A 12,586-nucleotide genomic window follows, 5' to 3' on the forward strand; every position below is an offset into this window, starting at 1 on the left:
TGACAATCAAGCAATTAAATGGAAATCAGTTAGAACAGATAAGCACAAAAAATCCGCCCCTTGGGCACAATACCAACAGAAACAGCCCCTCGGATAATAACATGGAACAACACCAGCCCCTCGGGCTATATCTCACATCACAATGGGTACCCGCGCTCACTGGTGGTGTGCAGACTCCTGGAGGGCCCCCTTACGGTCCAAGCGCAATATCAAGCCATCTCGTGGCATAATCACATAGGCTCTCGGCCCCATATCAACAAGCCACCTCGTGGCGTACAAATCTCAGGCCCTCGGCCTCATAATCACAATCAGTGTATCCTCACAACACAGTCCCCCGACCTTACTCATTCAGAATCTCATAAGCCACTCAGGCAACAGTAAAACATGATGCTCAACCCAAATTATCATTTAATGTATTAAAACACAGTTGTCATGGCTGAGTTATGAAAACAATAGAATATAGCATGACTGAGTACAAGTATAAAGTCAAAACAATGAGGAAATATGAGTAAAAATCCCCTAAGGGTCCAAATTGTTGGCACGAGGCCCAAATATGGCATTCAGCCCAAAACATGATGATAGCAAATAGTTTTCAATCAAATACTCGATAAAACAGTCATACGGAATAGACTAAGTCACAATCCCCAACAGTGCACCACACCACGCTCGTCATCTAGCGTGTGTGTCACCTCAATATAGCACAACGATGTGCAATCCGGGGTTTCATACCCTCAGGACAACATTTACAATCATTACTCACCTCAAACCGGTCCAAACTCTAGCCCGCGATGTCTTTACCTCTTGAATCGACCTCCAAATGCTCCAAATCTAACCAAAATCAGTATATTATCATCAATATACGCTAAAGGAACAAAGCCCAGTCAAAAATAATCAAATTAACTCAAAATTCCCGAAATTGCTCAAACCCGGCCCTCAGGCCCAAGTCTCAAAATCCGACAACACATTCAATTACGAGACTATCCATACTAGTTTCACTCAATTTCGACTTCGAATCGGCTTTCAAATCCCCAAATTTTATTTTATGAAGTTCCATAATTTTTCCCAAATTTACATCCCAAATCTCTACTCAAATGATGAATCCAACGTTATAATTATGTATTTTAGCCAAAATTGAGTTAGAATCACTTACCCCGATGATTTTTCTTGAAAATCCCTTGAAAATTCGCCAATGCCCGAGCTCTCTAGGTCAAAATATGAAATAAAATCCCAAATCTCGTATTTATAGAGTACCTTCCGGATCCCCATCACCGCTGACCGCGTGACCACCGCTGACCGCGGTAAAACCATTGCTACAGCGAAAAATGTTGACTGCAATGATATGCTATAGTATTTTGGCCATAACGTTCTCTACAGATGTCCAAATTATGATTTCTTTATCTTTCTAGAAATTAGACACGAAGGGCTACAACTTTCATTTTTGAATCATCTCAAAATTCTTTGTAGATCAAAAGATATAGGCCTCCGAAGTTGGACCAACGACCTGCGGATTCTTCATGACCGTGGACCATTTTCCGCAACCGCACTAAAACCACCGCGCCCAATGGTAAAACTTCCACCCCACTGTAAATTTAAGCACCAGAACCAATGCCTGAGTCCCGGTAATGCCCGGACTCGCTCAAAACTCACCCGCAACACACACGGGACCTCAAGCCAAACATATTAACACCTCCCATAACATCATTAAAACTTAGTCGAGCCTTCGAATCACTCAAAACAACGCCAAAATACCAAATCAACTTCGGATTCAAGAATAAGAACTTAAGAACTTTCAAGTTCCACAAACGATGTCGAAACCCACCAATTCAACTCCGAATGACCTAAAATTTTGCACACACGTCACAAATTACACAACGGACCTACTCCAACTTCCGGAATTCCATTTCGACTCCTATATCAAAATCTCACCTATCAACCGGAAAACGCCAAAATCCCAATTTCGGTAATTCAAGCCTAAACCTTTCACAGACCTCCAAAATACATTCCGATCACGCTCCTAAGTCCCAAATCACCTAATGGAGCTAACCAAATCATAAAAATTCCAATCCAAGATTATATACTAACAAGTCAAAACTTGGTCAAACCTTTCAAATTTTAAGCTTCAAACTGAGAACCGTTCTTCCAAATTCATTCCGATTACCCTGAAAACCAAAATCGATAATTTACATGAATCATAATACATCATACGGGGCTAGTCATGCTCAAGAACTGGCGAGCGAAGTGCAAATGCTAAAAACGACCGGTCGGGTCGTTACAATTTTAACGAATTTGGGTCTTTCTGAATTTCATCAAAACCTAGACTTTAATCAATATATTTTTTCTAGCATAAACTATGGTTATATGAAATTATGAGTAGTTAATCAATATATACTAAAATAATCTATTACAATATCTTCTTTATTTCTACCTCTAATTAGAAATTATATACTCACAGATTCATAAAATATTAAAATATCTTCTTTAATCTTAATCATTTTTCATACTTCAAATTATGTTACATAATATCAAATTACCTTTGTCCCTTTGATATCTGCTTATTCCTTAGCACACTTGCTTTCTTGTAAATATTTCTTTTAATAAATTATCTAATGATATGATCACAAAATATAAATAAAGAATAATAAATGGTTAAGAAGCGATGATCTTAAAGATGTTGTGCTTAAAAACATAACAAATTATTATTATTATGCTTAAAAACGTAATAAATTATTATTATTATTATTATTATATTATGGACTTTATTGCCGTGATCTTGGGCCCGGGCTTAGCACGGGCTTTGCAAGACTAGTATATATATATATATAAAGGAGGGAATGAAAAAGGTGATTTGACACTTCTCTTTGGCCAAAGATCCTATTTATCTTTTTTTCTATTTTCTTATTTTTATATTTCCCTATTTATGCTATTGTTAAAATGATAAGTTTAACAATTATTACTCCAAACGTTTTAACTATTCATCAACTGATACTATTCCTATTTATTACTCCGGAGTCCAGACGTTTCAAGATTACTAAAGCACCCATTCATGAAGAACTCTATTCATATTCCTCGCTAATGGCCCCTAACACTCTCATTTATGACCAAAAAAAGTATTTAGTAAAGAGAGTCTTATAGCTTTGGGATTTCACCATGAATGAGAACGCAACAGTTTAAAATGTAAGTATATCCCCAAATTTTTTCCTTTTCCGTTTCCTTCTCTTTACATGTATGTTTATACTATAAATTATACCGCTCAAGTAACCTTCAGCTACCTCCTCCAATCCTCTCTCATCACTACATTGAACGAGGCCTTCGGCCATCCAGAGTATCATCAATTTAGATGCTCCAAATTTTTCATCCTCCTTAAATACTCCCATAGTTAGAAGGCAATGTCTCAAATGATCTGGTAAATAGCAGTAACTTAATTGTATTGCCAAGTTGCTCTCACTTTCAACTGCTCCATGATGAGACTTTAAATTGTTTGAAACTTCACACCACTCTGAGACATTCCTTTCTCTTCGCTAGAATTCCACCAATCAAAACAACTGTAAGAGGCAGTCCTTTACAATATTCCGCAATTTGTACGCCAACATCCTGTAATTCAGGAGGGCAAGTTTCCTTTTGAAATGCTTTTTCCTGCAACAATTTCCAGCTCGCTTCCCTAGTTAGGAATCGAGGGGAATAAGGATTAGTACAGTTTTTGACTTCCATTGCCACATGTTTAAGTCGAGTTGTTAACATGATTCTGTTTCCTTATTTACCAATTGGAAAACATAATCTTAACTCATCCCATGCCTCAACTTCCCATACATCATCGAAGACAATGAGATATCTTTTGCCCATTAAACACTTGCGCAAACATATCGGCTATGTCACTCTCCTTATCACCGTACTTAACACCTGTCACTTGCTTATAGATAATCCTCAACAGCTCTCTCACATCATATGATTGCGAAATTGTAACCCAAGCTCGAACATCAAAGTGAGAAACAATAGAAGAATCTTTGAATATTTTTTTCGCCAAAGTGGTCTTTTCGAGACCAGGTATGCCAAAAATCGAGACAATATCCCGTTCCCTTATTCCTCTGGTCAGTAGCTTAATTATCTTGTCAGCATCATCCTCAAGCCCCACTGGTTCCTCTTCAGTTACTTGAGTAGTTGGTGTAGGAGTTGGAGCATTCTCATCAATGTTGACATCCTCCATCCTAATTAGCTTGATCTATTGATGTCAAACAGCAGTATGCATGCCTCACATTAGTAAGAGCAACAACATAGATTTGTGAAAAATAATGGGTGCAAACAATCCAGTTAGACTTTGTAAAAGAACCATTTGGAACTCTTAAACAACAACAACAACAATAACACCAAACCCTACTAACAACTCTCAATTATTGCCAAACTAGTATAGGTTACCCGTGCGATGCACGGGCCCAACATGAAATATTTAGATTTAGATAATTTAGTTCTACTGTGAGTAAGGTTTTGTGACCATATGCATAGGCATTATAACAAAGTATCACTAAGTTTTACAGACTACAAAAGAAAGGTTATTTATACAATATGCATTGTAAAAAATCAACCGTTAATACAATGGGCAGCATAACATATAATATAAGATTTTGATAACCTAATGACCAACAACACTTATTTATATAATATGTGGAAAAGATGCATCCAACTATCACAGATATAACATCCAAAAGCTATACTTAATTTCTTCTAGATAACAAACACACACTTAATCCGTCACTCCTCGTGTGTACAAGCAATAGTCCCCAATTTAGTTGTCATCCTCTAACATTCAATATTCCTGAAAAGCAGAGAAGTTTTATATTACCTTCAAAAATCATGTAAATCACAATCAATTTTGGGTTGATCAAAAAGTATGTAAATCACAACCAACTTTGAGTTGATGGAAAAACATAGATGAAAAGTCAAATATATAATAGAGAGTAGTACCCTGATTGCAGATAAAATTGTGATAATCCATTAATGGATCCACTTTTTTCCAACCAAAAGCGAAGTTCTTTATACAAGAAAATATCATGCCAAACATTATTCCTCTAACCAAAAATAGAAATAGAGGATCCTATAATTGAAACTGTATTGAAAAGACTAACAAGGAACTTGATGATGCAAGATCAGTTTAAGACTTTCATTCACCTCTATAGTTAGTAACATGAAACATATAGCGCCAACATATTATTTGTACAAATATAATATCTTAAATACCATGTGCCTTATTAAACAGTACAAATAGGTTGACAAAACATTCTTCTTGATCATCTTTATTATTGTTTTAAAATAAAACTTGAAAAAGAGTCAAAAGGTATGGATTCACACAATTTGCTACTCTATTAATTTCACTATGATTCAGATTACTCATTACTTGAGAAGTGTTGCTTAAGATACATTCTCAATTTTGTCTTCTCGGGTTATTATTAATCTGTTCTTAGTCTGTGGGTAAAACTCACTCTGCATATCAGTATTCTCGTCCTTATCATATCTTCTAATCTGATATAGTACCCTGTCTAGCTTGGATTATAAATTGTATCTCCTGATTTGCAGGTTGGCTTAATGAGTTAGTGGTCTGTTGATATTTCACTCACACATTGACTCCTAATATCTCGCCTTCTCCATTTTTCTCCTCACAACCTACAATCTCCCTTACAGCGGCAACATAATCAACCTTCCCAACATCATCACAAGGGGGCTGGATATTTATTAGTTAAAACTAATAATTTCGATAATGTTTAGTGAGTATTTAAAAATATATATAATCTGCTGGTATCAGGCTGTGTTGGGTTTTATTTCCGCAAACTGTAATGTTCACTGCTTATTATTTGGAATTTTATCGAGTTTAAGACATAATACTTACTGTTAAATTGCTTAAAACTGGAATGGGAAAGTGTCGGCCGGCCTTGTCTTCATGAGAGGCGCCATCACGACCGTGTGTGGATTTAGGGTCGTGACAAACTCTCATGAACTTCTTCGTTTATCTCGGGTCTGTTATTAGAGTCTATACCCTTTTGAAGGGGTTTATTCTTCACTTGCTTTACAGTTTCACTAACCAAATGAATTGTTTAGTTGTTGTAGGCATATCATCGAACAACTTAATTGCATCAAATTCTTTAGTTTAAAATTTCATTATATAAATAAATAATGACTAAGATCGATTAACTGAAAGAACAAAGTAAAAGAAAAAAGATAAGCAAAAAGTCATTCCAAGGAAAGCTATCATTGATCATAAAATACGACATTTAAAGATAGAGAATATCATGAAAGTAAGTTTTCATATATACCTATATTGTCTAGAAAGAAATTTTTACAAAAGTAAAAAAGTTGAAGAATAACAATTAAAAGACAAATATATAGCAAATATATATAGACCCAATTTTCCAAAAATAATTTTGATAGTTCAGATTATTACAACAATTAAATTATAGAAATCATAATCAAATTAGCAAAAATGACATAAAATAAGTTGTTAACCTGAAAAAAAAACAATCATAACCTAGAAAAGTTCCAGGTGATGGAAGCACCAGAATCAAACTGCAAAAGACAACAAAAAGACATGCAGTTAGATAAATATTCCTAGATCGAGTTGAAGAAAGTCAAGTAAACAAAGAAGGGCCAAAGAGGTTTACAAATGCATATATTTCAGCCACCTAATAACAAAAATAGGTAAAGAGAGAAAAAAGGTTATCGGCAAAGCTATTATGAAAGAAGTAGACTGGGATGAATAAAGGAAAAAGGGGAGAAAAGAACTTACTGTAACTCAATAATACAGCAACAGCAAATATAAAATCGAACCAAAGCAGATAAATTCGAAGCAATGACCAAGATCGAAGGACAGAAGCAGAGCAAGCATCAGAGAGAGAGAAAGAGATAGAGTGGAGTTTTGGAGTGGCTTCTAGAATCTATCGATATGATTCAAACATATGCATATGAGTAACTTTAGCTTTGCCCTAGAATAAATTTCAGAATTCCAATTTTGCCACTGTTCGTCCTTCACCAACTCTCACTTCTAAATAATACTAATTAGGGTATGCCCGTGCACTGCACGGCCCAACATGATAGATCTCTTTTTAATTGAAAAACAACATAGTAACATTGTTCTTAATTCTTATAAATAAGATTTTGTAAAATTTAATTGAGAAAAATCATTATGCTAAATTCAACAATAGAAAACATAATGACAAAGAAAATATCATTAAATAATAGTAATGCTTTCTATTTTGTGAAACGCACACTTAATTATTCCACACTATATATCACCTAGAGACTCACATATTGACTTCTAAGGTAACCTTTATTCTTTTCAGTTACAAGGTTTTGATAGATATAATCGCATATGTTACTGTTTGAGTAATCATGCAAGAACTATTAAGCAAGATACAATATGTTGCACATTCAGGTAACATGGACGAATAGTTCTTGTGTCAAAATAAAGTTGAATCTCTTTATTTAAGATTACTAAAACTAAATAGATTGAGTATGACTATTCATTCAAAAGAGTAACATCTTATTAGGCGGCAAGGATTGGCTCCAATATTGCTATAAATCTACTTTAACTTCAACTGAAGTAAAAAGCAGATCATCAGCAATCAACTAAGAGAACAATATCAAATTATTATTTTAGCACAATCATTGATCATGCATTTACACATTAAAGTGGACTTTACAGCATAAGATATTAGTCCGCAAACAATCAATCTGATAAAACATTGAAATAATCAGAGTCCAAGAACCAAAATGTGGCTTCCAAAAGTTTCTCCTTTCATCTATCAAATGTGAGTAGTAAGGAACTGAAGCTTCTCTTTGCGGTACCTTTTCTGGTATTGCTCTTGACTGCCTTTTTTAGGACTACTATCTACTGTAAACAAGTAAAGAGAATAGAAATCAATACATAATTTTTCTAAGCCCGTTCCTAAGGAACTTAGACTTGAAACTTTATCATATTTCAAGAAACCTCTAAGCACTAAGGGCAGTCTTTTAACTTGGGGCTTTAGAGCACCCATTTGCAACAGAACGACAGTAAAATTAGTAAAAGTGAATACTTAAAATTCTTTGGGACACTGCTCACTCTATCTCTGCACTTGAAGTATAAATTCAATCGGCTTGTGACAAGCTAATATGTAAAGGATTGAAAATTGTAATATCAACCTATTGAAGAGGATTTAGGCAAAACCAATCAAGTAACATAACATCAAGAGAGCTATGAGAATGGGAGTGTAGTTTTCTCTCCAGATAATTTTTAATAAACTGAATGTATCAGGAACAAACATAAAAACAAAGTTAAGATCCATTTTCATTCACAAGTTCAGTGGATTAAGTTACAGAATAGACAAAACTGTGAAGGGGAAGAGGTGTAAGACTTTACCATACATATATGAACCCAAAACGGATTTCTTTTCCGGTGGCAAAAGATCCTAAAAAGGTAGATACTTCCTGCGGTTGGCAAGCATAAATAAGAGTAAAAAGAAGACAATTTTGTGAGAAAGAAGCAATTCTAAGCTACATTATATTATAATTATATCAATTAAGAATCCAGAGGAAAGAAGAAAATCTCACGCATAAATACATAATAGGACTCACCTTTTATATCTTTTTTATAGTGTTGGTGGTTCTAGTTTCAGCCCTGCGCTTGAAGATTCAGATATCGCATTTGTTCTTTCCATTTCGACCTCATTTGTTCCTAGGGCCTTGACTTACTTTTTGCTTCTCTCGCCAATATTTGGTGCAAAGATCTGTTCCTTTTCTATGTAGGACAACATTGATAGACTTGTATGCACATTGTCAAAACTTTTCAAGAATGATTATCTTAATTGAATTCGGAAGATTCTGTCCGAAAACATATCTAGGACATTGTTAATGTGCGTGAGTTATTTCTAAAAGTGAAAGATAATTTTTTAGATCTAAAGTACCAGGTAAACTAAGTTGAAATGAAAGTACCGTAAAAGTACATATAGATGAATTTTTCATGCTAAAAATAATTAAATTGTGGGTCACATAATAAGAATATACATAAAATATACTAATACAAAATAACTAATTGGTCTAAGTTTGTACCTGTCACATGCTGTGTCAAATATATCTTTTGTTGTCATGTCGAGCATTTTTTCAGCTACATCACCCAAAATTACTGCAGTTGTTGAACCACTACCATTAATAAAATTAATCAGGAACATATACATGCAACTAAAGATGGTATAATATATGTACATATATGATATATTTGCTAAAATGATACTTCTAAGTATGGTAAAACTATAATACCCGAGGAAGTAATGTTGTCCATTTACACTTGGTGCAGTCAAAATCTCTTCTTTCCTTCGCTCGCAACTTTTATTAGCAGCCCAAGCACACAAAAACTACTACATGTCATTTGATATTGAAATTTCTGCCTCAACGTGAAAACTTTCAATTTGTCAACGAACAAAAAATCACATGTTTATCTCTGTTTTATAAGTAAACTTGTACACGTTTAAATATCTACTACACTTACCGAAGTTTGTGACTGAATTTTTCCAATGAGGATAATTTGTTGTTGAGCAGGAATCATCATGAGAGAGGCGGATGACCGTGAAAAATTGTCTGATGCATAACTTGCAAGCATGTCTTTGTTTGAATTTGCTCTATCGTCACAACATACAGGGTATTCAATATTGGTGTACACATACATATTTTAGTTAGAGAATAACAATAAAAATCATATACCAGTTGATCAACTCCAACACTTATGGATAAGCGGGGATCTATTTGTATTGTTGAGTTGAATATAGCTTGCAGTAATAAACCTGTATATGCCACAATCTTGGTCTAATATTGTATTCTCTTTTTCTCTATAAAAAATATATAAGGAAGAAATCTGAGTACACTCGTACCATTATAAATTCCTATAATCCTTAGAAGGATTATAGGATATCCTTCATCGTCATTGATTTTTGGCTCAATTTTCTGTTGCAGTTTGGTTCCTTCGACTTCTGGAAGTCGAATGATCGCGAGAAGTTGTCTGATGCATAACTTACAAGCATGTATTTGTTTGAATTTGTCTATCGTCACAATATACAGGGTAATCAATATTGGTGTACACTTACATATTTTAGTCCGAAAATAACAATAAAAAATCTTATAACAATTGATCAACTCCAACGCTTATGGATAAGCGGCGATCTATTTTTATATTGTTAAGTTGAATATAGTTTGCAGTGATAAACCTGTATATGCCACAATCTTTGTGTAATATTGTATTCTCTTTTTCTCTATAAAAAATATATAAGGAAGAAAACTGAGTACACTCGTACCATTATAAGAAGATATTCCTATAATCCTCCTAAGGATTACTGGATATCCTTCATCGTTATTGATTTTCGCCTCAATTTTCTGATGGAGTTTGGTTCCTTCGACTTCTGCGAAGTCCTGCCACAAAGTGAGAAGAAGCCATTTTTTTCATGACAAATGTAAAAGTATATGAATAAATTATTGAATATATCTATTTATAATGATATATGTATATTATATTCTGAGGAGTCAAATTGTGGTGTATAATGTAAAATATTTCAGTATACTTATTGTCTGTGAAAATAATCTCCCGGCACCTATTTGGAACTCGACCTGCATATTTTGGAGGGCCATAATAAATAATTTCAGCAGAAAGTTTTGAAAATAATGAAGTATAATACGGTTCGTGTATTTTATAAAATCATATATTTCATCATACTAATATTGGGTAGAACTGAGTTACCACTTTCAGTAGCAAGATCAGCAGCAATGTGGTACAAATCAGTTAGATTCAACTTGCTTGGTGGTGGCATTAGTATACCTCTATAACTATTTTGGTTCCACTATAATTTTTCTATCAAGCACACAATAAAATTTGTGTAAAGGTCTTCAGTATAAAGTGGATGAAATTTTAACTCTTGTAGTGAAGATTAAGTATGTGTGGAAGAGCTTAAGCTTGTCGGCATAATATTAAATGTCATCGCCCAAGTGATCCCTCTAATTTACTGCTTATGTGAAGTGTCAATATTCATCAGAGATGCAGCTAACTTATAATTATAAAAATTCGATTACATTATACGAAGGATAGATGAAATTACCTCTTCATCTTCTAAAATAAGATTTAGAAATCTTCTTTTTTCTCACTTTCTCATTCTCGACCTATGTTAACAATTTGGACTTTACATTTCCAATCTAGTGTCTCGATCATTATTTGATTGATGTTGCCTATTAGCGCCATGATATCTTGGTAACAGTGATAAAATTTATCAAAAAAACACAAGGTATACATAAATCAGGAACATCATGTAAAAGTTTTAGCTAGTCATTATTCAAAAGAAAACTGAGTACAGATAGATAAGTGCAATGACAAATAAAGATTGCAAAATAACTCAAAAGACAGAGGCTCAAGCTATATTATACATATATACAAATAGAGAAGAAAAGATGACAAAATTACGAAACAAAAGAAAGAAGAAGAAGACATGACCGTTAAGAATTCATATCAGAAGTTGCTGTTGAAAATACAGAGCACATAACCTTATATAAAGGGCGGCACATAGTACACACACTAACATAGTCAAAGCGAAAAAGAAATTAGCAGCCAACACAGAGAGCCCATTAAAATAACTATTAAGCAACAAATATAGTACAGGTGCTTTATACTTCTCAATGATAGATAATCTAAAACTTCAACTATTTTTTTGATTGAAATAATCTTTTAAAATATTTGAAAGGCTTTTTATAAATATTTGGATATGAATGCAACAAATAATAATAATTAAAAACAAAAACTCAAAGACAACAGAAAATCCCGGAAAGTCCTAAAGATTCTTCATAAAGATCAGTTCAAAGACCAAAACTATCAAAATCCAAAATTCTGCAAGAAACCAAAGAATTTTTTTTTTGCAAGAAGTAGGAAATAGAGACGAAACGTGAAAAAAGGGAAGAGAGAAGAAGAAACTAATTAAGATCAGATGATAAAGGAAAATTAGTATACCCGTTTTCAAGCAGGAATTTTGCCCTTATGAATGAGTGAAAAATTAATTTGAGCTTCATTCATGATATTAGAATCCTATAGGAATCTTGAAGTAGTAATTACTTTTGAGATTAAGTGTATTTATCTACTATTCCAAATTATGTGCCCAGGTATCAATTTCGAAACATGCATGAGTAAGTAAATCAAAATAAGGACCCAAAAATGTGAAATAAATAACGAAAATGTGAAAACCTGATTTCCAGAGATTGAAGTCTTAGCTTCATAAGCAAAAATCACAATATACAAAGCCCCAAATTTAATAATCAGACCACATCACATGCCATATCATGGAAAAATTAAATCATATCAGAGAAAAATTAAAAAGATCTGATATTGAAAGAGTAAAGGAGAAAAGGGAATTTTTCCAACAAAAAAGAAAATTAAAAAACTCACCAAAGAATTGTGAAGCAGTCAAAGTTCAACTTTTGAGGAGTAAGAAATATACTCGTACAGTAATAAAGAAAGTGGCACACGTGTAATTTGATGGAGAGCCTATACGTGTTCAATAGGCCCACAAAGAGCAAAAGCCAACGAATAGGCCCAAATATT

General features: G+C 33.7%; 2 protein-coding genes across 37 annotated transcripts; both read right to left on the bottom strand.

Moving 5' to 3' along the window:
- Positions 1-3,119: 3,119 nt before the first annotated feature.
- LOC142181643 (uncharacterized) lies at positions 3,120-12,586 on the bottom strand. Of its 36 annotated transcripts, none has more exons than XM_075254943.1 (9): positions 12,431-12,586; positions 10,305-10,419; positions 9,506-10,052; positions 9,277-9,371; positions 9,070-9,159; positions 8,381-8,758; positions 6,770-7,873; positions 6,490-6,549; positions 4,497-4,807 (listed from the first exon to the last, which is right to left on the bottom strand). In XM_075254943.1, exons 3-6 carry the CDS (start codon positions 9,680-9,682, stop codon positions 8,686-8,688), a joined length of 435 nt encoding a protein of 144 aa, XP_075111044.1. In that variant the 5' UTR covers positions 9,683-10,052; positions 10,305-10,419; positions 12,431-12,586; the 3' UTR covers positions 4,497-4,807; positions 6,490-6,549; positions 6,770-7,873; positions 8,381-8,685. The 36 variants fall into 36 exon arrangements, 18 of the variants coding, with proteins under 18 accessions (XP_075111050.1, XP_075111044.1, XP_075111037.1 ...); XM_075254936.1 differs by adding an exon at positions 10,569-10,614 and having other exon boundaries at positions 9,506-10,419; positions 12,431-12,520; XM_075254942.1 differs by lacking the exon at positions 12,431-12,586 and adding an exon at positions 12,230-12,424.
- On the bottom strand, positions 3,809-4,201 carry LOC107815148 (putative late blight resistance protein homolog R1A-3). Its single transcript, XM_016640665.1, has one exon. It carries the CDS (start codon positions 4,199-4,201, stop codon positions 3,809-3,811), a length of 393 nt encoding a protein of 130 aa, XP_016496151.1.

This window comes from Nicotiana tabacum, chromosome 6 (assembly GCF_000715075.1).
Source record: "Nicotiana tabacum cultivar K326 chromosome 6, ASM71507v2, whole genome shotgun sequence".
NCBI classification, from domain to species: domain Eukaryota; kingdom Viridiplantae; phylum Streptophyta; class Magnoliopsida; order Solanales; family Solanaceae; genus Nicotiana; species Nicotiana tabacum.

What these genes read in the sequence shown, in the direction of transcription:
- LOC107815148 (XM_016640665.1), bottom strand. Translation starts at nt 4,201, where the DNA reads ATGGAGGATGTCAACATTGATGAGAATGCTCCAACTCCTACACCAACT.
- LOC142181643 (XM_075254949.1), bottom strand. Translation starts at nt 9,682, where the DNA reads ATGTATGTGTACACCAATATTGAATACCCTGTATGTTGTGACGATAGA. An exon ending in AAATTCAGTCACAAACTTCG is followed by an intron (nt 9,372 to 9,505) that starts GTAAGTGTAGTA and finishes GACATGTAGTAG; the next exon opens with TTTTTGTGTGCTTGGGCTGC. An exon ending in TTTGACACAGCATGTGACAG is followed by an intron (nt 8,759 to 9,069) that starts GTACAAACTTAG and finishes TGTCCTACATAG; the next exon opens with AAAAGGAACAGATCTTTGCA.